The sequence below is a fragment of the Phalacrocorax aristotelis genome, chromosome 15, assembly GCF_949628215.1.
Source record: "Phalacrocorax aristotelis chromosome 15, bGulAri2.1, whole genome shotgun sequence".
NCBI classification, from domain to species: Eukaryota; Metazoa; Chordata; class Aves; order Suliformes; family Phalacrocoracidae; genus Phalacrocorax; species Phalacrocorax aristotelis.
Window position 1 is genome coordinate 7,917,951 of NC_134290.1, and position 26,967 is coordinate 7,944,917.

The window sequence follows — 26,967 nt, forward strand, 5'->3', positions numbered from 1 at the left end:
ACATCTTTCACTGTATGGGTAAAAAGTAAGACAGGGTTTAAGAAAACCTACAGTCAAAGAAGCAGGAGCGTAACAAAACTTGAACAGAAACTGCTCAACGTTCTTTACAATATAGAAAAGAGAGGACAACTCAGCTTGAAAAAAAAGATATTTACCCCCTTTTGAAATGCTTAATAGAAATAAAGCAAGTCAGACACATGGTTTTATAAAGGCAACAATACTCTTTATTTCTGCTGGAGGAAAAAAACCACAGTTTCATCTCCTACCTCACAGCTTTGTCAAGAGCTCAATGCAAGGCTTATTCCCTTTTTTCCAACTGTGAAAGTCGGAGTAATCCCCTTTTCAAAGAAAGATGCAATTCCAACACAGACCACTGCCACCGTGCAAGAAAGTCAACATTCCTGCAAACACCAAATAAGCTCTTCAGGGGTGCAAGCTGTATCATTAAACAAAAATGGCGCAGATATACCAGTTCTAGCATACACTGAAGGAATTTTAATCATTTGCTATGTAAAACAATGGGTTATTGGTTTAAAAGAGGGTTCCGAGTTACCAACCATCTCACTGGTTATGATCAAGTCCATTTTATAGTGATTTTTAACTGGTTAATAGTTGGTCATGCAGAACTGCCCTGTTTTGCCCAAGGAACAAGTGCAGGGTTAGGTAGCAAGATAAAACCGTATGTACCATAGGTTCTTCACACTTCTGCTAGCCAGAACAGAGGAGTATTGCTCACGTTTCACTACTGTAAGGCTTTCCTGTGGATGTACATCGTGTACTTGTGGAGTGCACTTGAGAGTCACAGTGTAAGTACTGTAAACACTGACAGAGTGCAGATAAAATAGCTACAAGTATATCGTATGACGAAAGACCTGAGGAAAGCTGGTTAAAACATACTTGCAAATTGTTACAATACCATTTTTATGAGTGTAGTCATATTGGCTTGTTTTAAAATCAATAAAAATATTCAGATAAAAAAATATATATTCACATGAAGGATGAGCATTTGAATTTTAAAAAGCAACACACATTTCCCTTTCAGATGACAGAATTAAAACTTATGTTCCAATAAGTATACGTTAAAATTTCACCTGATTTTTTTTTTTCTATTTTAATTTAGCACCCACACACAGGCATGCACTCATGCACACACACCAAGTGATCGCAAAGAAGCACCTGTATCTATCGCTTATTTTCTTGCTGCCCTCTGACTATGGGAACTAGCTGGTTTTGAATCACTGCAGAAGCTGCTACTTTACTAGACACGTGGTCCCACTTTAGGATCTAAAATTTTACTGGCTACTTGTTTTGTCCTTTTTCAGAAAGCACTAGTTTAAGCTTGACCTTGGATTAGCTGTTCAAGTATAAAATTATCCCTCTTAAGCAGGAGCACGTGATAAAATCTCAGTAACTAGGAGAGATCATCACATATGAACAAACCTAACAGAAAACATCTGTCAGCATGGTACACTATCAGCATGAAGAACTACCGTACGTGTGTATGTGTGTATATGCATATAGATATTCTTCCACGTAACAACTGGAAGAAACAGACAATGGCTTTGAGTTATTCAGAAATTACTAAGCAGATGAGTATTTCTTTGGTAAGTAATGAAGTTTCCCTCCTGAACTCCCCATAAATCAGGTTTCCAAGCTTTACTGCAATCCTATATCCTGATGCTAAGCAAAATTTCCATCTGCTCTTCAATAAATATGTTTAGATAAAACCTCTTCCTTCAAAGCTAAGACTGCATGGTTGGGGAGCCAAATGCAGAGTCCGTGATCTGAAACTCCCTCAAACAAAAAGAAACCAGCTTTTTGTAGCTGATGATGCCAACTAAGAAGGCAGGTGAAATGTTTACTTAGGCAACCCAGGAGTGGTCTTCAGACTGATAGCTCTGAAAGCCTTCAGGTTTATGCAGATTTGGTCATCCTTGATTCAGGAGATCACCGAGGAGTTATTTTTCCACAAGAGAAAGCTGTAAAACTTGCTGAAGCTCTGCATCTTCCTCTTCACGACGTTGCTTCTCCCGTTCCTCCTGCTCTCGGACAGACAACTCCATGGCAAGCTGTAAGTCTTTTTCAAAACTGGAAGGTTCACTAGGGGTGCTGCAGTGTGAGGTACCTGAGCTTGTTAGATAGCTCTCCTGCAGTGCCCTGAAGGACAAAAATAAAGTAGTAAGAAACAGCCTACTTCACATTTCCTGCAATGATCCTTTCCAGCAACTGTTTTCTAACTGCAAGCCTGAAAATCTCTCCCCAGATGGCAGAAAGCAGTTTTCAGGATAAGAGAGCAGCTGTTCCAACATCAGTAAAATTCCCAGCGTAAAACCTGTTCTTTCAAGGTTCCTCAGAATTTTTCATACATACTAGCAGTTAAATTTTCAATGGGCTTCTAAAAGCATTCTCACCTAGTTTAAAGGTAACATGATTCTCCACGTGCAAAAGAACCAAGAGGATGCAGCTCTTTGTGTGCACAAAGATTTCTTTGCACTTAACTACAGGAAGACCCCACAGATACCACGGCATATTCTCAAGGGTCCTTTAAATATATGTTGCTAAGCTTTTAAGGATTACACAATGATTTTGAAATTAAAGAAGAGCTATCCTGAAGTGTGCAGCATCTAATAAACAACCGTTCAACCCAGAGGGACCAAATTCACAGTTTTAAGAGCAGAACAGAAGGACCATGCTTATTTGTCGGGTAAAGAATCTTGTTTCGTGCGCAGACCAGTCCCACAGCTGAGCTAAAGAGCTACATTACATAAAAAAGGGAGGCCAGTTTGGAGTCCTTGCTTCTTGGAAAAGTAAAAGTTAGCAGAAGCACAAGAAAAGAGACCTCGAGCTCTGTGTGTCTGCTACCTGCATACACAAAAAATTGCGAAGTTGTTTCATGCTACTGTTGGAAGTATTTTTGCTCTATCAATGCATGGCTTGACGTTAGAAAAAAATCAGTTACCTCTGATACTGTATATTGAAGTCCTGTGAATATGCAACTGCTCCATTGGAATGCAGCCCCACTTCCTAGAAATGGGGAAAGACAGACAATTCCAAAGCAGTTACCAGATCTGCAGTGCAACTCACTGAAAGGTAGCTCTTAAGTCATTCTTATTTCTTCTTTGAAACACATTCCTGTATTTTTCAATTCTGAGGTTCTTAGAAAGAGTCCTACATGACACTTTCCACATAGTGTAATTCAGAGATGCAGCTACTGCTACATAATCCTTATCAAAACTGTCAGACCTGAACTGCACAGATTACAGCACACTTACTTTATTTCCACCAGATTCCAACAAACTCTGCTGAATAGCGAACTGCATGATCTCATTGTCTTCATCCTGCACGTGTATGTTCCTACCATCATCTTGGATGTGGTAAGATTTGGGGATCTCAAACACTGACTGGTCAACCTCAAAATTAGCACCTGCAGAAGCCAAATATAGTTACAAACATGGCATTGTGTATTTTTACAAGTTGTGACTTTAAAAATTCTGATTAATGTTTATGCACGATTAAGTTAACTCACAAAAAAAAAAATCAGATAAGCCACCTGGCTAAATATACCAACAGGCTTTTGAAAGACTTCCGTGGCAAACAAGCACAGCAGTAAGACAGAACGCGGAGTCTTTCTTTAGGATGCTGCCAAGTTATACAAATAAACCCAGTGTGCAGCAGAGCACTAAGGTGGCTGAACTCCACCATAAACCAGAAGTGAAGAAAAAAGGTTGCAAAAGATAAATACTGCAGTGCCTCTTCTGAGGTAATTCCTAATGAATGGGTCTGCAACAGCTCACCGGACAGAGTACGACAGGATATATGCAGTCATGAGCATCCTACTCAAACGTAAAACACCCTTTTCCAAAAGAACGTGCAGACTGAGCTGTCACTTACAGCAATTTTGTATTCCACTTCCCGTAGCAATAGCCTGCAGCAGAATTTAGACCTCCAAGTACTTGGGAAAGCTTGCTAGAGGCTCAGTTTACTCAGTTTGGCAGGCATGGAAGGGGCAGAAGGGGTCATTATGATCAATATCATACACTCTAGATCAGTTGTAATGCATTGCAGCTTCCTCTCACCTGCAAATATTCCATTCTCTGCAGTTACCCATCTCTCTCTTCTGTGCATTTCACTGACAGTAATGCAAAAAGATGTGATCACTGCATCTTTCCACTCCTTACCTGAATCACACTGTGCGCCTCCAACTATTTGTGATGATGTTTTGTCAGCTGTCCTGCAGCCATTGACATTTTCAAATGTAATTCGGGCATTCAGCACATGAAACAGGGGAATTTCTATCAGAAAGAGTACAAGTTTTCTGTCAAAAAGAGAACTCTCTCATTCACTTCCACACCTACGGCCACAAACCCTTACATGTTTATGGAATACATTCCACAAGCACCATCCCATAATGACAAAGCATATAGTAACTCAGTTCACCAAGAAGTTGCACTTAGTCATTCTCACTCTCTCTCTAAATCTCTTATTTTATAATAAGATTTGCCAAATCTAAGGCATTGAAGCTAAGATGAAAGGGCTTAGCAACAGCCTCTTCTTACTGAAACGACAGTGTCTTTAAAATTGTACTTCTGTACTTGTCATTAAGAATTTTGATTCAATGACCCCAGATGTACAAGACAACGTAAGTCTGGGTTCTCAGTTCTAGATATCAGTGAGACGACTAGTAAAAACCTAACATGTTTTTTGTAAATATATGCTGCAAAAGCAATAGAAAGAATTTAAATGAAGATGATGCTACAATAAAAATTGCTAAATATTACCAATTTTGACAGGAAATCCTGGTGGAAATTCCAGAGTGATGAAATCCCTAAGTCTGGCAAAGTGCGCACTAGTTCTGGCCATCAGATCAATGATTGGAGTGACTTGTTCCATAAGAGACAAGGGAAACTCTTCACTCATCCACAAGGTTGCTTTAAATCTTAAAGAGAAAGTTGCATAAAGGCATCTTAAGCTTACAGTTTTGGAACAGACGCAAAGCAAAACACACAGCATTGTCACCTGCTCCATACGTTTCATGAGTCAGAAGAGTTACTGCTCTGACAAACCCAACCACATTCCTGGTCAGGCTAAAGGCAAAGCACAGAGGGTTGCTAACAAGTTACAGCACTAGGCCAAATCTTTTCTTTGACTCTCTAGAAGAAGAATTAGACTACAGCAGAATACTTCAAGATCTCACTTTTGATTAATTATGAAAGTTGGGGGAAAACCACACTGGGTATTTGTAAAAATGGTTTCCAGAGATTAGATGACTGGGAAGGGACAAAGTAGAAATAGTTAAAATTTTATTTCTCACTTCTGCGTTCGGATGGTGACTTCTTTCGGCCTTCCTATGTCTCTACCTTTCAAATCAAATTCTGGGTCAAAGTATTCCTCCAGAGTAATAGCAGTAGGATTGTTACTTGCGGCATACTCTGTTGTCTTGGTCGTACTCTATAAGGAAAGAGAGGAAAAAAAACCCACAAAAGAACAGAACAAATAGACAGTGGCTACTATACAAAACTTTTAAGTTACCTCTTGTGAAGTAACTCAACTCTCTATTTTAGACACCAGTGACGCACAGCCATAAATACAGCGCACACGTTCAGACTGCTTTCTGTTGAGGTTAAAAATCTCCAATTTAGGGACGTGAAAATCTACTTAAATACTTTAGAGCTAGAAACACACCAGGGACACACACACAAGTTACAGCATTTCTAGGCTCCAAACCCTTTATTAAAGGCAAAGCTTTGATGGGGTATTTTAAAGAAAAATCTCTAGATCCATGAAAGATCTGCAACACCAGGCTGATACAGAGTCAGCAGTTGGCAAATCTATTACCTACTTTACTTAAGCATCTACAAATGGAAGTGAGTTTCTAAAGCCATATCGAAATCATTACCAACACATTTCAGATCAGCAGAGGGTATATGGCTTTCCCCTGAGCTGCTGAAAAGCAGCGTGCTAACACATCACTTCATCCTCTCATCGTATCTTTGCCTGATGATTACCATGGTAGCACTGTCTCCCACAGGACCCGAGGCTCCTGCAGGTCTGTGGACATGTCTTCCCAGATTACTTGTAGGTTGCCACTAAGATCTGTGCTTGCTCAGATTTGCTGTCACTGCTCACGCCCCAGCTCTTACTGTACTAACAGATTCTACGTGCTTTTCATAAGATTGTTCAGAAGGAGGTACCTGCTATTCATACAGAATATTTGAGGGCTTAAGCAAAAACATCCTCAGGGAAAATTTAAACCTCAATCAAAACTGCTGCCAAACTATGGAAACAGGCAGTTCCACACACCTGGAATTCCTATCAGGACAGATCTCTGCGTTGCAGTGACCTGTTTCCACATCAGACACTCACCTGAGCACCATACTCATGCTCCACTGTACCCAGAAATGATTCCAGGGGGCTCCTGTCAGCTTCAGATAGCAAGAAGGAAAAAAAACAAAAAATCTATTACTATTAATCAGCTGCAAAATTTACATACACACCAGGCTAACCTGCAAGGCTTCTGACGCAAAGTAAGGCGTTCACATTTCCTGTAAGCTTTACCAGGCAAGCCCAGGACCTAACGGTGACAATATAACAGGGGTACAATACACCGAACAAAGGCAAATATTTTCAGTGGTTTCTATCATTAGCAGATAGTTGTGTTATTCACCGTGCCTCCCCTCCTGGGCCCCAAAGCAGGCCAATGAAGGGCTCTGTTTCCATACGAGGTTACTGGCTGGTCACCCTTTACTCTAGTTTAAATATTAGAAGAAATTAATGGACAACAAAACAAGAAGCCCAACCAAAAAAAGCATACATGGCCAAAGCAAACTAAAGGTATAAACACATTCCAGAGTAGGAAAAAGCATGGGAAAGTGCAGCTTTTTAGAACTTTCAATAAACTTTCAACAGTTTTGAAGGGCTCTGCTTTCCTACAAACACAGCTAGGATAAATACTGGTTCATTTGTAGGCTATGAGTCAAGTAATGAGCTACCTTAGACACACAACATGTGAAAGTAAAGCAGGACAAAGTCAGCAAGAAAAGTATTTCCCTTGTCTATATGCCCAGTTCTTCTGCAGTCACACAGAGAGGGTATCAGAGAGATAAAAGGTTCTACTTATTTCCAGTTATCCTACACGAAAACTACCTTTATATCTTTTCTTCTCCTCTTCTGTTAAATGTTCCGTTCGGATTTTCGTGACCACATTCACATTGTTTGCCGTATATACCTTTAAAAAAAAATACAAGACCAAAACCCCAAAAGAATCACAGGTTTAAAAAAAGAAGAGTTCTCTCTATTGAAACCCCACGTACACCAATCTAAAGACAGAATGAAGCAGCATGGATCTGCCTCTCACTGATAAAGATCTTAGTCTTTATCATACTGGTGATCAACAGGAAATGCTGCGCTTTGACTTTTCTGTTCGCTTTGGTATAATGGAGATCCTACGTAGTATGTTCTTGACAGACCTACAATAAGGCTGAGACTACATGCCACCTGCTGGGCAAGTCGATAAAAGAAGAAACCCCTCAACTCATACACCACAGGATCTGCAGACGGCATTAATCTCGCCAGCATCCTGTGCCGAAAGAATGGCAAAGGAGCTTCATCATTGCCTTTGATGGCAGAAGTAGTCAGCCTTTCAACCAAGTTCCTGGAAAGCAGATCTACACACTTTTAAATATGCTTTGTAAGTAACTAAACCAACCTCAAACCAGACAGGCATTTCCAAGCTTGCTGGAAAAATCCCCATCCAGGCAGAGATTTTAAGAGAGAAGGGGAAGGAAAGTCAGATAACGCTATTTCCAAAGACAGGTCAATGTGTAAGACTTTCCAAATGAAATTCAGTGATAGTTTAATTCTGCAGGAACACTGAAGAACCCCATGTCCAACTGAATAGTCCTGCAGTGTTACAAGAAAAAACCTTCATATAAATGTAGATCTACAAGCTATTCAGCATTTATTCTTCTGTTAAATGAAATGACAAAATTCAGTTTGTTGCGTAAATTCCAAAACCTGGAAGAAACACGGGCTTACGAATCGGGGAATTTAATTCTTGCGATTCTTAACTTAAATTCCTAAAACAATAAGGTTGTAAAGCTGTCTTCAAAAAAATTTCACTGAAGTGAAATGGAAGACAAAAGAACAGTGTCACATGGAACAAATCTAAGCAACTGTATGACTCATGAGCATGGTCAGGGTCTTTAACCAGCAGTCTTTTATTACTTGAATTCATGATGCAACTCATGGCAGGAGGAGGCTGTTATTTTCTTGCAATACAGTTACCATAGAGTGCTCAAGGCACTGCACCAATGGGTTCCTTGTCTTTTAAACAGTGAAAGAATGACAACATTCACGAATGAGTTCAGTTCCAGTTTTTGGATGGAACGGAGTTCTAGCAGTTATACTGAATCTTTTGCCCCTCCTCTCCTGAAATGCTTTGATCCTCCCTCTCCCCTAAAACCCCTGCTGATGTTCCCGCACACAGGCACCATCCCTCCCACAAGCTTGCCAGCCTTGAAGTTCCTTGCTCCTGCCCAGTTCTGCTGGCAACACAATAAAGCTATCAATGGGAAGTTTAAGACCTGAAATATTTAGGAAATAAAGGCAAAACACAATCATGCTTCAGTTAGCTATAAGACCTCTTAATAGAATAGAATGGACTTTACCTTTGCTTCATAACCATTTACACCCTCCGCTTTTTCTGTCCTCCATACCCAGAATCCAGACGTGGTTCTGACAAAGAGTGAACACCACAGGCATCCATACAGTTGCATTTCTACACAATCCCCAGACCATTTTTCTAAAACTGATTTTAAACAACGTTTGATAGGTCATTTATTAACCCCAGACACAAGCACAGGTCAATCTGTCCCCATGCACACATACATCACATAAGGGCTGAGGAAGTCATGCTGTTTCCGTGGCCACAGCACAAAGGCTCAGAGAATTTAGACTGAGATGTAGAGGAGGACAGCCTAAAAGCTTCCCGAATTACTTCATCTGACAGCCTGGGCATGGCAACTTTTAACACACAGTTTAATTTCAGAAGTAACCTGTCACTGCAATTTGGGGAACTGGGTAGCAGGAACACTTCTGTCTAAGAAATCTCGGTTTCCAGATGTGTAGATGCTGCAGTTACTAAGGCTCAGCGAACATCACAGGGACTAATTCTGCACAGCTTTGAAAGGGTACTAAATATTCAGGAGAAAGATGCTGGAATTAGACATCTTGCTTTGAAAACACTTGTTTGTATGATCACAGGGGTCGTTTACCGCATCACAGAGCACTCCAAAAGGAGCTTCATAAAAAGGACTGTTTGAGATAAGCCAACAGATGCCTGGATAATCACGGGTAGTAAAGAAGGAAGACAAACGTGTGTCTGTGGAAAGGCACACTACGCATGTATTTTTATTTGAAGTATCATAGTGAGATTTGACTGACAGCCTCAGGATGTGAGTTCTTGCCCATCAGTTTCAGCACTATACATACGGATTTGGGTGAAACGCCAACTTGTAATGAGACATTAACGCTGATCTCACTAATATGAAAAACCCGAAGTTTTCTGCAAACCAGTTCTTTCAAATGGAAACTTTTTTGCCAAGCAACAGCGGCAAGCTGACCAAGCCAAATTTCTTTATCTAATGGTAAGTGATGTTTGAAGTCATTTCAGATCTAGCCCTAGAAGTTTTTATTACCAGGGCTTTTGAGAGTTTGTCTTTAAAGCTTTACTGCACATATGACCATCCATAATCTTGAAGGGTTTATTTGTCAAGAGAAACTTTGTATCTTACCTTTCAAAAGCAATATTTTTTGTATCAAGGCACGTATTAATAATTGGAGATGTAAGGCGTCTTTCCACATCTTTTCTTTTTGGTGTCATAGATCCCAACGTCAAACGCTTCATGTGTTGGGAAATCTCAAAACGCTCCGTTGTAACAAACTTGTCATCGTGATTGATCTCAATCAGTTCTGCCCAACCTCCAGTATCTGTTGGAAATAGTGCAACTCAATCTAAAAAACTTAGCAACGGTATGTCAGAATGAAACCCTGAGAATATACTGTATATCAAATCAGGGTGGATGCTAATTCACTGTATTTTGCACTCAGCTGAGATCGAATTTGGAGCTGTATCTAAAATTATTTTTTATTTGGGGGGCAGGAGAACAGAAGGGAGAAAACTAAGTAAAAGACTGAAGTAAAATTTTAGCCTTATTACCAAATTTTGACCTCAGATTCACTCAAAGGAAACAAATTAAGGTGTTATGTTAAACCACAAAAGAGTATCTCTCTAAGACACTCATGGAATATATGAATAAAACTTTTATAAAATTCAGTACTCAGCCTCAATAGGGCTTTTTTGTGCAAAATTGGGATTTCTCATTGTGGCTCACGCAGTATTTGGTGATCAATAGTGCGTATGTGCTAAAATATTTACCTTCTCCCTTGAAAATTAAACTACGCTTCCCTCTCTCCCAGCTCATGTTTTCAAAGCCCAGTAAAGTGATATCAACACGCAGCTTGGCACCACTCTTCCAGATGCGGCAGACATCACTTGGACAAACTCTGGAAACCAGCGGGACTATAAAAGAAAAAATGAGAAAAACGTAAATAGGAAATTCGAGAGACTAAGCGCCCAGGAAGTCTGAACTCAAGCAGAAGCTGTTTCCCTGATACGGGATTGCTCAGTACTATGATTGTTATTCCAGAGGAGGTGAGATACTGATCATCTTTAGCTTTAAGAACAATCAGCTTAGGGACAAAACTCACCAACTGTCATTTAAAGATGAACATGAAAAGGAAAAAGACATTAGTTCAGACTAAAAGATGTGGAATGGCATAAACCCCCTCTCTTAGCAGTCTAACAGCTGTTTGGAAATTAAGTCATTGTTACGGCCTAGCTTCATTCTTTTAAAAGAAAAGCAGGTACTTCCCAAGTAGCCTGTGCATCTATATGTGAGATATGTGTCCCTGTCTTAGTCAGCAATAGCCAGAGTCGGGTAAACAAAACCCCAAGAAAAGTCTAACAATGGCTGAACTCTGTTAAAAAACCAACAAACAAACAAACAAACAAAAAACCAACAAACAAACCAAATAAACAGGAAACAAAGAATAACTGTGCAACAAAAATATAAGAGGTTATTTTTGAGAGGTGAAGAGGTAAGCATTCTGGGGAGCAGATAATTTCTCTGCACATCTTTAGTTCCATTTGTACATAAGCAAGTCCCTTTTGTCGACAGTTTAGAAGAGGGAACGATGACCAGGATTCTTACCCCAGCTAGTGAACTCCCATTTCATTTCCACATAAAAGTCAGGAGTCTGGAGAAGGAAAATACTTTATGAATACTTCATGAAATAGTTTTAGTCTAACATTCAGTACAGCATTTCTCGGGAACATTTTAGATAAAGGAAAACAAAAAAAACCCAAACAACAGAACTCGAGAGATGATAAATGAATGTTAAAAAAATGAAACAAACTAACAAACATAAAAGGCATTGGCCTGCCACTGCTGCTTTCTGATGAGCTATTCTTCCTTATTTTACTATAGAAGCAGTGGCACCTTCAGGCTTCAGCCTCCAATGTTGGAGTTCACGACTAAGGGTTTCAAAGTAAACTCAGGGAAAGGCTCCATCTCCCACAGCCTATGGAATATGCGAGTTGAAACAAAGAACACAATTGCCCATCTGACTTTGGTTTACTTCACTGAACTGCTTGAACGAGAACTGCAGTCTGGAGTAAGAGGTTTAAACTAAGTAATTACCTCATTAATCTTTTGGAGTAATTCAGGAACTCCTCCAAGTGTCATAGAGGTTTGCTGGTAGTCCCGATGCTGCAGAATCATTTGTACCATCTCTGGATCTCCTGTACTGACAGCCTCATGTAAAACTGAAAGAAATCCAGACACAAGCTAGTTTCAGTTTGCTTTCTGGGCACAATACGTGATGTAAAAGCAGCCAAAATGCAACGCGCAAAATGCAACTGAAAAGTATTAACACACAACTTCTGTTTTCCAAGTTATCTTTACCTGTCCATCCCTGTGCATTTTCTTTAGTTACGTCTGCCTTGTGTTGAAGAAGGACTTTGGCAGATTCTATGTAACCCAAGGAAACAGCGAGGTGCAACAAGGTCCGGCCTCGTGGATCACGTTGATCAACATCCTGTTGAGTATCCAAGAGAGAAATAATGCCGAAGCTGTCCTATCAAACGCAACTAATCAGATCACACTGGTTTATATAAGCACAGCTTGGCAGCAGTAATCCAAGAGTCAATATCCCCTAGGTATTCCCACGTATCAGCCTGTGGCGTACAGCTGACTCAGTTGTCAAACGCGACTGTACTGCCCTTCTGCACTCTGTACAGGGCAATCTTACTTCCCCACTGAAATAAAAAGAGAAGCAGAACAGGGCCTGTAAAACAGACGCAGTAAGGACTGGTATCACTCAGAGACATGACCGAGTTCTTGTTGATGATTCTCATTTCTTTTTTTGTAATTATTTCCCCTTCTGTCTCCCTTCAGAAGGGGTCTCTTTCAGAAGACAGGAGCTCTAGTCTGTGCACATTGCACCGTGGACAGTCAACAGCCTGAGACACCAATAGAGGGTTTAACATTATACGACATAAGAAGGGGGGGAAGGAAAAAAAAAAACCAGTAACAGGGCGTACAACACCAATTTTGTCTAGCACTTTTTGAAAGTAGAGAAGCAAATGGTATTTTACAAAGCATCCATTTGACTGACACACACAGCACAATGAAGAGTGAGGGCATTTTGTACAAGTCATTAAAAAAAAAAAAGAAAAAACTACACAGGCATAAATATCCAAAACATGCAAGCACAACATACTCATACCTTACATATTTTTCACTATTAGCTTAGAGATTTGAAACAGAAGAGCATCTATAACTAAAGGAAAAGGGGAAAGTCAATAGCAGAATAAGAAAGGAAAGTTATTATGCAAGTTAACATGGTTATCTGACAGCATTAAGTCGGAAAGATCACACACGGAGTAGGGAAAGCTTCATTTTAAAGATTCTCTTTTCACTTCTGTGGCAGAATAACAAGTGACTTGCTTCCCCACTTCCTACAGCTCCAATACCTACTGCACTGACAGTGGGAGGACTCTAAGGCGTCCCTCCCGATTGCCTTTGCTGCTGTTAACCGGTAACCACACATTCCATTCTACCTGTCGTTTGCCATACCAAGTGCAGCTGGCAAGTGTCTTCTGATCCCCTCACGCACCCCTCCGACAGCAAAAAGCTTATCCCAAGGAAGCAGGAGGAAACAGATCTTTGGAACACTTTAAAGAAAGAAGTTATTTAAAAGCAGATGAAGGAAGTAAGAGACAGATACATTCCATCTTAACACGTTGCTCGTTTCCTTACAGTATAAAGCATTTGAGGTAGGAAGCAGCACTTCACAGGTGCAAACTGCAGTCTCGGACTAACAAGGAGCAGAGTGATCCATATTTAAAGACAAACTTTCACAGGCCAGAACATTATAGAAACAGAAATAAATATACAGAAGCAACATGCCAGTAAGGTTCATGATTTTGTTAAAGAATAAGATCACAAATTAGATAAAAAAGTAACTGCATTCCAAAGATTCTCCTCAAAATAGGACAGAAGCATGCTCCAAACAAGCATTAGTAAATTGTGGTGTACCGTTAGAATTGCAGATGATAGTCACTAGTCAGGAGGGGCACAGCTGGTCTTTGGCTCACATACTTATCGTGTCAGGTATAATGGAATTAATACATTCTGCTCCTGCAAACTACACTCCACGCTAGCGAACACCAGAGCTTTTACACAGCATCTCAGCAAGAAGGATGTTTGCTCGAGCTCTGATGCAGTTTTTCAGACCATTTCCTTACGCCATCACCGTTTCTCACTTAGCTGTCCCAGAAAGGGAACAGCTTTGTATTTTTCTACTCTACAGCATGAAACAATGATCCATTTTTTTTTTTTTACCAGAGATGCTGAAAACATTCCAGCCAGTTAAAAAGCTCTGCCCCCACGGTCTTGGACAGCAATGAAGCTGTAAGAACTGCTGGTCCTCAGCAAGTTAGAGGCTGGTTTAATCTTCGGCAGCAGCAGCCACCTTTTCTGTGTGTTGACTTTCCATTAAGGTAAGCGGTATTTATTGGTTTTCTGGCACAGAAAAAAAATTAACGTCCATCATATCTGCTCTTCCTGATCTGTTTCAGTGACTCCTAATACTTTCTATAGAGCTATTCTGCAACTGCGCTCGAACGCTCTGAGCACAGGTTTGCAGATAAGAAGCCAACGTTTAATACTTTACAAGGCAAAAAGCATATCCCTATGCCTTCGTACATCACTCCCGCAACCACAAATAAACAGGTAAAGAAGCAGCGCAGCAATCCCACGAGCCCCGCAGGCCCGGGAGCGCCACCAAGGTTCCTTCTGAGGCAGTAAGCGAGGGGTGCCAAGCCCCCTACCACGGCACGAGCTCTTCTGGGGCCACCAGCCCCACGGCAGCCCCTCCATCCCGGCCAAGCACCCCGGTTACCTTGTCCTGCAGCTCCTGGTCCAGCCGCCTGTAGTCATTATTCCAGACCAGGACGTGCAGGGGATACGCGCTGCTGGCCCTGCCAGGGGAACTCATCATGCCACACACCTGCAGGAGCGGGGGAAGCAGGGTGCCTACCCTCACTGTTCCCCCCTCTTTGTTCTGCAGAGCCCAGATTACTCAAGCCTCGAGCCCTTGAGCTTCTCCTCTCTCCTGGCACCCACCTGCCCCACGCCGTGGGGGGCAACACTGGGCCGCAACCCCCTACGAGCCCTTCACCCCGCTCCAAGGGGTGCCCCACGCAACATCACACTCCTGGGGGTCCCCTGCTCCTGGGCACAGGTGTCGTGTCCACACACACACCCCCACCCCCGGCCCGGCCCCACACTCTCAGGGGTCCCCCCTGCTTCTGGGGCCCCCCACAGCCCCCCACTCTCGGGGGCCTCCCGCTCCCTCCCCACCCCTTAGGGCCCCCCTGCTCCCGGGCTCCCCCGGCCCCCCCCAGCCCCGCACACCCCCCCGACCCGCCGCCTCACCCCCACCTCCCTCCTTCCGGTCTCTCCAGGGCAGCGGCCGGGAAGGACCACACCGCGGCGGGCGCGGGGGGGGGAAGCTCCCCCTCCGTTCCCCTCAGCCTGCCGCGGCCGGCGAGCTCACGGAAAGAGGAAGTCGTTGCTCCCCGTCCACCCCCCCCCCTCCCGCGGACGGGCAGATGGAGCGTCCCGCCCGCAAGCTGCCCCATCGCCCTTCCCCGCGGGGGGGAGCGGCAGCGCCGCTTTGGGCCGGACTCAGCGCTCAGCGATGGTTACTCCCCCCGCCTCCACCCAGTGTTGGTTTCGCCTGCCCGCCATGGTAGGTGAGGGCAGGTCTCGACGGAGCCAGGCTTGCGAAGCCTCGCTACTCTTAGCTCTCCCCTTACCCTAGTCGTGAGGGGACAGTGAGCGGGCTGGTGCCGCCACGTACGGGAGATCTCTGTGCTTCCCCGCAGAAGCGGAACACTTCTGTGAAACGGAGCGTAGCCTGAAGCAGGCGTCTGCCAGGGACAAACGTGGCCACCCAGGCTCACTACCTTTTGCCAGGAGCGAACATGGCGGCCCAGGGCTGCCTCGTACCGCCCCGCGTTCAGCTGCGGGGCGCAGCTCGGGGCTGGCGTACGCAGCTTGGTGAATAGCGCCGGCTGCGTAGCGAGCGGCGTTGCCGTACGCCTGCGCGCTGCCATCTCGGCTCGGCCGCCTGGCGGGGGCTGGCGGCGGGGACCCGTTAGCGCGGCAGGAAGCGCCCGGTCCCGCCGCCGCCGTTCACCATGTCGAAGCGTCTGAGGAGCAGCGAGGTCTGCGCCGACTGCAGCGCCCAGGGTAGGCACCGGCGCCGGGGCGAAGGCACCTCGGCGCCCCCGCGAGCCCATCCCCCTCTTCTCAGACCGCTTTCCCCCCCCCATCCCGGTCGCTGAGGGGGCGCGGGCAGGTGGCGGCCGTGAGGGGGGGGCGGGAGGCGCGGGGCTCCGCCGGGCCAGTAACGACACCCCTGCGCGGTGGGGGGCTCCTGTCAGCGGGCCGCCCTCCCTGGGGAGCGGCCCCGGTGCGGGGGGGAGGGGGAAGGCGGTGCTCCCGCCGCGGGCCCGCACCTCCTCGGGGTGTCGCCGCCCGGCAGCGACCCCTCGGCGGCGGGGAGCCGGGTTTGGACGCGTTTAGAGCGGTTTGTGCCCGGTATCGGCCTCTCCGTGGCGGCGCCGCTCGCAGCCCGCTCCTCAGCTCGCCGTCGTTTCCGTGTCAAGGCGTGCGGGTCGCGCCGCAGCCCGGCCGCCACCGGCCCCCTCGGGTGGGCTCCGCGCCCTGGGGCCGCCCTGGCGCTGGTCCCGGGGCCAGACCGGCGGGGAGCCGCCTGCGGACAGCGACCCTCCGGGTGCCGGTAAAGCCCCAACCTCAGCTGCCAGGGGAGGAAGGCTTCCAGCCCCGGAGCCGGGAGTGGGGTGTAGGCTGTGCCGCTGAGGGGGACGGTGGCCATTTCGGGCCACTTGTGAGGACGAGAGCGGGACGAACTTCGGGGACATCCTTATTCTGAGGGTCAGGGGGAAGTAAAATTTAAACTTCACTGTATGACTTGCCCCGCGGCCCAACCGGAGTTGTAAGTATCCCAAACTTCTGAAGAAAGGGTATTCTGAAATGCCCCGTAGACTCGGATTGGAAGTGCTCAGTGAGCAGCATATGTTCTGTGTTGGCGTGCACATCGCCTGTCTTGCGCTGCAGATAAATTTGGGAGCTTATCGAAGGAAACCTTGTTTTACAAAAGTCAGTTGCATCTGCTTTTCAGACCATCTGTAGTTTTGCTGTTCTCATATTTAAAACTGTCAGTTTACACTTTTTTTTAGGAACAGTGTGTATGTGTTGTCTTTCCTTCTCAGAGTTACATAGTTTTTCTTAATGTTCTGTGCCACTTCTTCCAATATAATTACTTACATACATACTGAAATGTATTAAAACACTGTAATGTAAATAACATCTGAATGGCCAGAAGGTATGACGTGGGAGAGGGGATAACAACTTTTGTAAAACTCTTTTAAAAAAAAAAAAATCTCAAAATAACTCCCAGGGAATTACTTTTATCTTCATAGAATTTTGTTTTCACAATAAATAGAGCTTGCGTATCTTATATAGGCAGTTGTCCTATCTCATACAAAGTAGCCAGCTATGCTTTTAAACATTGGTGGTGTTATGACTCTGAGATAACGTTGTGTTACTGTGTGTGTTTTTGTTAAGCTTGTCAGGGCTATACGGTGTATCACAGTCACTATTAGGGTAATCCTGTAAGCCGGCTTTTTATTTTGTTGTGTGGTGACATTATACCATTTTCAGGTATTTACTTGATTTTGGTGAAGAAATCTGCTGGCTTATCTGTGTGTATAAAGAAATCTTACCTTAATCCTTTCTTAAATAAATAAAAAAATCAAACCATTTACTTAAACCAAAGGGAATTTGTCAGAGGGGTGTTTGGGCGCTGCTACATGTGCAGGTGTGTCGGGAGTCCTGCGGGGACTGCAGCGTTTCCAGCCACACCAGGTGTAGCAAGTGCAGGATGCCTGACTGCTGTAATAATTAGTACTTGCCCCCTGAACTTCATCGATACACGCTTTGCTTCTATGGCAAAGCATGAACAGTTGTCTCTTACATGAGGTGATTTTACATGTACTTTTCTGGTACACTTCCTATTCTCAGGCAGGAGTTCACTGCTTACGGTTCAGACTTGTCTTCATCACACGCTTCCTGTTTTGAATCACTCTGCCATGTTCCTGAAAACAGATTTGATCTATCTTTGCAGCTTCTCTCCTATTCTATTTTGGTATCAGCTTACACATATTTTGATTGTGTCCATAACTGGATCTCTTTTAAAAATGATTCAAGTAAATTCCAGCACAAACACTTAATTAAATTAAATTTAAACTTGAAATATCAGTTTTCCCATGACCTGACAGCACGCTCTCTGTATCTCTAGGCTGTCTAACACTGTGTTCCTTCTCTCTTTCCCATCCCTATCCGTTACTTGAGAACAAGTAAATGGTACTAACCCAGGTATAAATTGAATGGAGGAGCTACAAATTGTTGTGTAGTTTCATTAAAAAACTCTTTCAGCTAAACCAGTGTGACTCAGAAAACAGGTTGCAGTGCATAACTTCCCACTGCTTTGTGATCAGTCCACTCTATGCCACGCACACTGTCAAATCTGCTCTGTTCTATATCATTTAGGCTACTAAACTGAGGCCTGAGCTGCTGTCAGTCCTCTCTCTGGCCTCCCCAACACTTCACAGGAGCAAAGGGTGTTCTCTTGGCCCATTGTGCTGAACATTTCCGTTCCCTTGATGATCTGTCTGTTGTCTTTCCTTCTGTTCTTCTTTTATTGTTGTCTTTTTTTTGTATCACACCATCCACATTTCCACTGGTGCCAGTTTTTGACAGAGTCTATGTAAATGTGGACTCTTTCATCAATGTGATTCCTTTTGAGTAGAATGTACAAGCTGAAATTACAAGCAAGGCCCCAGTTTTTCCTTCAGAAGAATTTTAAAGCTAGAAGATTTATAAAGCCCTATTTCTGCTATGAAATGACCAAATAAAGAGTAGCTGACTCTGTCATGGCTAAATGGCCGTTGTTTGGAGCCAGTTAAGGTAGACATTGAGGTAGGTGTAAAGAAAAAATTCGTTGAAACAGAGTGAGGCTGACAAGCAGCCTGTAACTAGTGACAGAAACAGGGACCATAATGGCTTTTAGAAGAATCCCATTAGTTTATGAATGAGTGTGGGGTAAGGTTGGCTGTAATGAAAAGGGACTAGGCTCATTAGTCTGGAAGGCTGCCTCCGGTCTTGGGTGGTTAGGTTAGCACTAATGCATCTCACTTCATTGTTATTTTTTTTCCTTCTCAGAAGTGAAAGTTGTTAAAATAATAGAATGATTTAATAAGGAGGTTATGTGCTTGTTATTAATTTGTTTTTTAAATTAGGCTTTTTTTTTTTTTAAAACATATGCTTTAATTTGGCTCTGGGCTGTGATAGTTATCATCTATGAATGGATGCTCCCACCCCTCGTGGCCTGTGGTTCGAACAGGTTTGCCTACATTGCCTTCAGCACACACACAACATCAACTCTGCTAATCAGACCTCCTGTTTATTGCATGGGTCAGAGAAGACTTTTTTTTTATCATGTGGAGTTGCTTATATGTATTCTGACAGGATGCAGAAGTTTTCTCATCAGAATGTAGGCTTGTGTTGTACTCACTTATTTAGCCTCAAATTCATCTCTTGGATTTGAAATTAAGAATTTTCCAAAATAGATCTTGAATTCCTTTTTCTTTCTCCTGCGATGTGATAGATCTGAAGATCTGTCTTGCTAGTCAGCTGCCTGTCAGTGCAGGGTTCTTGGCACATTGAGTTTCATGTGTCACTGACAGAAAACTGGAGTTCCTTCTGAAGGCTGAGCTAAGAGCAGCAGAGGGACCTCAGTTTAATGTCCTGTTGTGCATGTATGCTGTTTCAATCTGATGTAACATTCCTGCTTGGTTTTATACTTTTTGGTGTTTGAAGCTAAATAAAAGCTAGTATATATTATTTACTTCTACCTTCCATCCGTTTTCTCTGGTTTGCTTATAAGATGATTTCAGTTTGGATCTGTTCAGAGCTGAAGTTTATTTGCCTGACAGTTTTTGATTTTACTGAGCCTTTAACTTGATGTATATGTATCTTGCTCTTTTTTTCACTGTGACACTCTTGAGTGTTTTTATTATTTAATGTGGAAATTAAAAAACATTGTAATAACATGGAGCGGAAGACTGAGTAGTATGTGAAAAAGCATGACTACTATTATAACTTTTATGTACAGACTTCTGAGTTTTTCAAAAGAGCAGGTAGATACTATTAGAAATATTTCTGTAGGACTCCACTAAATGACGTGTAAGCACTTAAAGAAGGTAATAAATTTAGAGTGTTGTTACACCTACAGAGAGTATTCTGTTTTCATAGGAAGAACTGCAAACAGTGGGGCTTTCTTCAGAGTTCCCACAGCAGGTCTCCTTGCTGTTGGGACTCCTACGTCCCCAGTAAGTGCAAGGACTGTTATTTCCCCAGTATCCAGAGGCCCAGCAAGGTTGTAACATTTACAAGCTCATGTAATGGCTAAGCAGTAAAGCTAAGGTCAGAAGGCAGGGCTCCTCATTTAAAGCCAGTGTTTGAAATACAAGGTCACATTGCCTTCTGTGTTGTAATTAATGTACTCTTTTCCAGATCCTTGTTGGGCATCTATAAACAGGGGGATTCTGATCTGTGATGAGTGCTGTAGTGTTCATCGAAGTTTGGGGCGTCATATCTCTCAAGTGAGACATCTCAAGCATACACCATGGCCTCCAACACTGCTGCAGGTAAAAAGTAGAACTGTCTTTTCCTTCATTAAAACTAGATCTATATTTTAAAAGGTTTTCTAAAATGAAGTTTAAATTGCTAAGCTTTTGTTTGAGAGGGGCTGGGCCTTTTAAACTTTCTACGTTAGCCGCCTCTTATTTCTCTTGTTTTGCCACAATGGGCCACTGAAATAGAATTGTCTATGCCTTTTTAATTTGATACCTTTGTTTTGGAAGGTCGCCCGCAACTTTTCTTTCATACTTCTGCAGTGCTTCTTCTTTACCCTAAATTTTCAATACATAGCAAGCCTTTCTTTTCAGTAGAGCAGCTGTTGAGAAGAGTAGAGAATTTTAAGGGGGTTCTTATTACATTCCACATGATAACCTCCTAGGGATATGCCTGGTTCTGATATCCCAGTAGGTTATGAATGCTGGCACACAGAATATGAGTCTCTGTTGGCTTGCTGTCTTGTACTTGAAAATAAGTACAGCTGTTTGATTAGTCAATCTGTGCAACTAGGAGCAAAATATCTTACTGCCTGATTGTATACATTTTGGATTTCAGATGGTTGAAACACTGTATAATAATGGTGCTAACTCCATATGGGAACATTCATTGCTGGACCCTGCCTCTGTTATGAGCGGAAGGCGCAAAGCTAGCCCGCAGGATAAAGTGCAGTAAGTGGAAAATTACAGAATTTTTATTTTTGTGGAGGTGTGTTTATTGTATTCAACGGCGACAGAGGCAGCAAGGTGTCCGTGAGAACCTGTGTATATTTTGTTGCTGGCAGAGAATAGGAGAAAACGAGTTATTCATTCTTTCTTTCTTTTTTTTCTTAATTCCCAATGATTAATTTTTCAAAAATTTATTGTAAAAATAGAAATACGTTGCTTGAATTCTCTGAACTATTGATTCCTGACCTCTGGCTTTGAATAGTGATGACCTTTACTTGTACTTGAATCAAAAAACTTTAATTCTCATACCATGTGCTTCAGTTAACTGAATGCTACTAATAAGATTGGGTTTGGTTGATGAATTTAAAAAAATTGAGAGATTATTTCTGTCACTGAATATGGTGATTCATTTTAAAATGTAAATAACTGCATATAGTAAGTATAGATCTTAAGTTGGCATAATTGTTTACTTATAAGAAATATACACTACATCCTAGAGTCTGCAGATGCTTTGATGTTTGTAACAAAAGTATGCTCTGTCTAGTTAGACAATGTGCACTGGGTTAGTTTGTTTTTTTTAATGAAAGCATTTCTCTGTGTCTAACTTCCCTACTAGTAGCAAGCAAAGGCCTAATGTGATCTTCACTTATTAGTACTTTTGCAATAATACAGATGCTCTAGGAAAAGGAAAATTAACATTTGTTTTCTTTCCCTTCTGTTGCTTGGGTTTCTCTTTACAGTCCCAATAAAGCAGAATTCATTAGAGCTAAATATCAAATGTTAGCATTTGTTCATCGCTTGCCATGCCGTGAAGATGACAGTGTTACTGCCAAAGATCTTAGTAAGGTTGGTATGTTTTTCTGGCAGTCTGCAGAAGCTACAACTTGGTTGTAACAGAACAGTGAAATCTGACTGAAATAAATCAGTTGCTTTTGTCTTGACATAACCTTTGCTGTTCTTCAGCACTGTTATGTAAACAAATATGGCTTGACTTCAACTTGAAGCCACTTTTTTGGGGTATTATATATTATATGGATACTGGAAACGTGGATGGCTGAGAGGCATCCATTTAAAATAACTTGGATAAAAACATATACACAAAACATCTGTAGCAAGAATTCTTGCATACCTGTTTCTAAAAGCGTGGCTGAAAAAACAAAAGCTGAATCACAGTTATTGCTGCTGTATTAAGTACAATCCTGCTTCTTTTCCAGCAACTCCACTCCAGTGTAAGGACAGGGAACCTGGAGACATGTTTGCGATTACTCTCCTTAGGAGCCCAAGCCAACTTCTTTCATCCTGTATGAATGTGTTTTTATTATTTTGATATACAATCAAGTCTTACAGTTTGTAATATTTATACTGGTTTTAGCTGATACCTATTACATTTGAGTCTTCTAATCAGACCTGTTGATTAAGTAGAATGATGTGCTTTTTCTTAATAACTTGTAGGAGAAAGGAAACACCCCGCTCCATGTTGCTGCTAAGGCAGGACAGACATTACAAGCAGAATTATTAGCTGTTTATGGTGCTGATCCTGGCACGCAAGATTCCAGTGGAAAAACTCCAGTTGACTATGCAAGGTAGAATGCTCTGACATATGTGATGCTTTTATACGTTAACTGATGTTCATAGATCACATGATGAACCTGCTTAGATATGTTTCTGTCCTGAAAATTTGACCATTCTATCTAATAAGTACTCTTTCCAGAAAGAGTGAATGCATAAAGAGTATAAATAAGCATTTTCATCATTTCATAGCCTGTATTCGCCCAGATGTTTGAGACAATGGTTGTGATCCCAATGAAACATGCTGTGCCAATCCACAGCTCACAGGAAAGTAAGCTGAGGAGAATAGTTTGTGCAAGTTCAGTAAGCTGAGTGTGCTCCAGGAGTGCAGATTAACTAGGGAGCTGCTGCAGGGAAGGGCTGGACTGCAGTGATGGGTCAGGGAGCAGGCGTTGGGACCAGGCCTTCCAGTGGCAGTGAACTGTTACATGCATCCAGCTGCAGAACTGCACCCTCGGGAAAGTCTACCTTTAGAAAGGCTCTAGGTTTCCCAAGGGCAGACAACATACATGTCAAGAAAGATTAAACATGAATGTCTCTGCTGATCATTTGGGCGGTAATGAGGCACTGCAAGATTTGCAGCCCAGTGTTGAAGATATTTTTTGTGTTTATGTGCAAAACTGGACATGACTGATCAACGAGAAGCTGCATGTTTGTGTAAATAAAACATCCTCGTTGCTCTGATTGCTTTTGAATTGAGGCCGTACATGGAATCTGAAGACTGAATAAGTCCTTTTGGTTGCAGAGCACAATATGCCAGTGCTGTTAATCAAATGTGAAGTTGGGCGAGTTTGCTGCGTAAGCTCAGGAACTGTCTAGAAAATTGTAAATAATGTATTCAAAATAGCCTATGTGATCTGCATTTTTTGTATAGCAAAGCAGTAGGCAAAGGTTTTCAGAGTTTTCACTGACTCATTTTGGGAGCTTGTGAAAGTTTATCTATAGTTTTTTTTGCCCACTGGAACATATTGTTGAAAATCGTGTGAGTCTGTGCTGTGTTGATACACAAAAACATGTGCAGTGTCAAACAGTGGCTTGTCCTGAATCTATTTCTCTGACCATTTTTTAATTTTTTGTATGTCTCAAAATTAATAACTAATGTAACTTTTGTGTGTATGTGTAAACCAGACAAGGTGGGCATCATGAACTCGCAGAGCGCCTGGTGGAAATTCAGTATGAGCTCACAGACAGGTTAGCTTTCTATCTCTGTGGCAGGAAACCAGGTAAGTAAAAGATCTCGGAGTGTATTTTTTTCTAGTGTTATTTATAGGACAGTTCAAGCTATGCCATATGATGTTTGTGTCAGTGTTACTGCACTCTTTATATACCTTTCAAATAGTCTAATATTATATAAATTATGCATGAAGAACTAAAGAAAGTATAAGATGTAAGATTAGTGATAATGCATTCAAAATTCAGATAAAACTGCAGGATTTTAAGTATACCTAAATTAAAAATTAAGTTCTTTTATGTTTTTCTGCAAATATGTGTTCTATAAATGGAATACCTCTGAAAGTGTGGAGAAATCTACATATAAGGTCAGATGAATACTGTTTAACTTCAAGGAGTGAATTGCAGGGAAGATATAAATTCTGTGAATGTGAAATAGTCTGCAGGAGATATTGTAGAAACTCTTTGAAGTAGGTTTCATCTCACTGAAATGCAAAAGCAGGGGAGTATTCAATTAAGTGGGTAGCTTTTGAACACAAGCACGCTTACAAATTTTTAGCCATTAGGTGCCATAAAGGTACCTATATTAGAAATTAATTTTTTAATGTAATTTTAATTATTGTTTGCCTGTTGTATATATTCCTGGGTTTCTCATTACTATGTCTTTTAGTAAAACTGAGTACCAGCTGTATATCCTGACAACATTGAAAACTATAGTCCAGTAACAAGCTATTAAAGTGCAATTTGTTTTCAACTCTAGAGCATAAAAATGGACAGCACTTTGTTATACCTCAGATGGCAGACAGGTAAGTTGCTGATTCCATGGCACGTCTGAAAACATAAAAAGAAAAAACCCTAATAATTACGTTTCCTTTCCTTTCTGAAACAACACTGAAGCTTGCTGTCATTCTGACATGTTTAATGTGTGCCTTTATTGATCTCAGAAGCTTTTTTGTTCTAGAAAGAATATTGGCATTTAAACAAATCACAAAATTATAGAAGTTTACTGTATTTGTTGAAATGCGGGTGGGAAGGTGAGGCAATTATATTAAGGGAACATACATGGGGGTTCCTGGGAAACAGATTTGAGTTAGTTTCCTGATCCAGCATTTTGAAACTAATACTTGCCAGAAAGCTGCATTTTTCTCTGAAAATATTTATACTTTTGATCATCTGAGTGCTTTTAACTTTTGGTTATGATCAATGAAATCATATTTGTATTTAAAATATCAAGTATTAATCATAAGTCCCTATTTTTCTTTTATTGCTATGCAATTGGAAATAAGACGGCTGTAAGTAAACTGTTGTTCAACTTATTGCTTGCAAAATTTCTATGAAAAACTGCAATAAAATCATGATAGAGAGAAACTATTTAATAGTTGGTAAAATAGTGTTAACATCTGTGTATTTTTTAGATATGCTGTGTTTAGCAGTGTGTATTTAGTGTAGTGTGTATTTTCAGTGCAGAGTATTTTGCAGAGCAGAGTATCATTTGCCTCACTACACAGAGAAGGAAGTTGACACACAGACAAATGACTTGTTCACAGACGCTGCTTCAGTTGCAGAGCTTGCAGTACAGCCTGACTGCCTTACCTCTGCCTGGCATCCTCTGCTGGCCTTTTCCTGGGTTTTTTGTTTTGTTCCCGCCCACCCCACCCCCCCCCCCCACCTTGTCTAGGTGCACAAACTCTGTCACATCAGTTAATCATACAGAGGTTTTATTTTAGCCTTTCCCTCCTTTTAGGGCAGGGGAGCTTTCCCCTGGGTGATACAAATAGAGACTCAAAATTTGTCAGCTTCCTGATCTCTGGCTTTTATGATAAATTCTGTTGAACTGCACAATTTTCCTCCTTTGTCTCCTGTTCAAGGCTGGAAACTAGTAGAAGAGATTATTTACTAATCAGTACAGAATAATTTTGGGCATGGCCCTATTGCTGTAGCCATTTGCCAGCCCAATGGTCACCTACCTCCTGCAGAGTCCAGTGGAACAAATCCTGTGTGTTTCCTGTGGACTCAAGTTTTGGTTGAATGATCATATTGTTCAGATTCCTACAGAAAGCATTTTGTTGCACTACAGTTTGACTGCTTCTTGAGCTATGCAAATGTGGGTATTCATATTCTAAAGGATTTTGGGGATTCTTTTGTTTTAAATAGAAGATTGTTGTTTAGAAAAGCTTAAGAATATACTGACAGGTATATTAGTAAGATCCATGTGTTAAAAATGAAATTAAAAATACTGAAATATTAAGGAGTTTAAAATGTCGCTTTTATTTTAATAATTGAATTATCAACAAGTAGAATTTGTGTTTAAACAAGCTATTAAATGCTGTAGGTGTAATGATCACTTCTTGTTTTCATAGCAGTCTAGATTTATCAGAACTTGCAAAAGCAGCTAAGAAGAAGCTTCAGTCTGTAAGTAAAACTTCCAGTGTGCCGTGTGACACATCTGGTCAAGGCAAACTACACTTCATCTTTCAAGCTGGTTTCAGCTGCTATTAATTCCTGCATAAATAATTGTCAACTCTGTCACAAGTTTAAAGTCTGGAGACAAAGATGAAAATAGGCAGAAATGGAGGAGCAGAGATGATGACAAATCCAGTACTTGTTGGTCTTGTTAGGGCTAGTATCTCTAGGTCTGTCTCTCCAGTTCAGGACCTTAAACTTTGTTTGTATTGCTTTCATGTATTTTTATATAAATCTGTACATTAAATATTATTTGCCTTTAACTTTCTGGAAAGCCAGAACAGTGCATTACTGTCTACTAATTAGTCAATATTAATGCCAGCTCACTAGTTTTACTAAAGTGTTGGTGACCAAATCCTTGTACAAGTTAGAGTGGGGATATGTTTTCCCTACTTAAAGCTTTTAGCTGAGGCAAATTGTATCAAAGGATAAAAATTTTGCTGTCGGGAGAAGAAGAATCCTGGTGATAGTCTTCTATTCAACAACATCCATTTTTCTCTAATGGTAATGGTAGTGGTCATGAAAATTCCAGCTAAGCAAGTCACTATGTGTATAACTGGTATTCAAATAGTAATCAATACAAGCCAAATATGAATCCTACTTTAGAACTGGCTTTCTGCTGTTCATGTGCTGTTAGTGGCTACTTTAAATGCATAGCTAGCTAGAAGCAGATGGATTCCCACATTGTA

General features: G+C 41.8%; 2 protein-coding genes across 16 annotated transcripts in view; one reads left to right on the top strand and one right to left on the bottom strand.

Moving 5' to 3' along the window:
* Positions 1–201: 201 nt before the first annotated feature.
* Positions 202–15,563, bottom strand: ANKRD13A (ankyrin repeat domain 13A). 7 transcript variants are annotated; one of them, XM_075110444.1, is made up of 16 exons: positions 15,443–15,563; positions 14,524–14,631; positions 12,024–12,156; positions 11,760–11,884; positions 11,271–11,316; positions 10,436–10,579; positions 9,792–9,987; positions 8,667–8,733; positions 7,144–7,225; positions 6,364–6,422; positions 5,312–5,448; positions 4,779–4,936; positions 4,179–4,292; positions 3,273–3,424; positions 2,960–3,024; positions 202–2,157 (listed from the first exon to the last, which is right to left on the bottom strand). In XM_075110444.1, the coding sequence occupies exons 2-16, from the start codon at positions 14,620–14,622 to the stop codon at positions 1,959–1,961; spliced, it is 1,776 nt and encodes a 591-aa protein (XP_074966545.1). In that variant the 5' UTR covers positions 14,623–14,631; positions 15,443–15,563; the 3' UTR covers positions 202–1,958. The 7 variants fall into 7 exon arrangements, with proteins under 7 accessions (XP_074966545.1, XP_074966541.1, XP_074966540.1 ...); XM_075110440.1 differs by lacking the exon at positions 15,443–15,563 and adding an exon at positions 15,066–15,302 and having other exon boundaries at positions 14,524–14,602; XM_075110439.1 differs by lacking the exon at positions 15,443–15,563 and adding an exon at positions 15,060–15,280 and having other exon boundaries at positions 14,524–14,602.
* A 43-nt stretch (positions 15,564–15,606) lies between these two features.
* The window catches only part of GIT2 (GIT ArfGAP 2), a 34,314-nt gene continuing 22,953 nt past the window's right edge, over positions 15,607–26,967 (top strand). For 5 of the 9 annotated variants that reach the window (XR_012663235.1, XR_012663236.1, XM_075110433.1 and 2 more), the window contains exons 1-9: positions 15,718–15,878; positions 20,289–20,422; positions 20,967–21,079; positions 21,817–21,922; positions 22,291–22,377; positions 22,529–22,659; positions 23,774–23,868; positions 24,576–24,621; positions 26,176–26,227. Coding sequence is in view for 6 of the 9 variants with exons in the window: in XM_075110433.1 (XP_074966534.1) it covers positions 15,827–15,878; positions 20,289–20,422; positions 20,967–21,079; positions 21,817–21,922; positions 22,291–22,377; positions 22,529–22,659; positions 23,774–23,868; positions 24,576–24,621; positions 26,176–26,227 (816 nt within the window). In the remaining 3 variants the exon portion in view is untranslated. Of the gene's footprint in view, positions 15,879–20,288; positions 20,423–20,966; positions 21,080–21,816; positions 21,923–22,290; positions 22,378–22,528; positions 22,660–23,773; positions 23,869–24,575; positions 24,622–26,175; positions 26,228–26,967 lie in introns of all 9 variants that reach the window. The other 4 variants (XR_012663234.1, XM_075110431.1, XM_075110437.1 and 1 more) reach the window with 3 other exon arrangements.

What these genes read in the sequence shown, in the direction of transcription:
- ANKRD13A (XM_075110439.1), bottom strand. Translation starts at nt 15,265, where the DNA reads ATGGGGCAGCTTGCGGGCGGGACGCTCCATCTGCCCGTCCGCGGGAGG. An exon ending in AAATGCACAGGGATGGACAG is followed by an intron (nt 11,885 to 12,023) that starts GTAAAGATAACT and finishes GATTTCTTTCAG; the next exon opens with TTTTACATGAGGCTGTCAGT. An exon ending in TACTCCAAAAGATTAATGAG is followed by an intron (nt 11,317 to 11,759) that starts GTAATTACTTAG and finishes TTCCTTCTCCAG; the next exon opens with ACTCCTGACTTTTATGTGGA.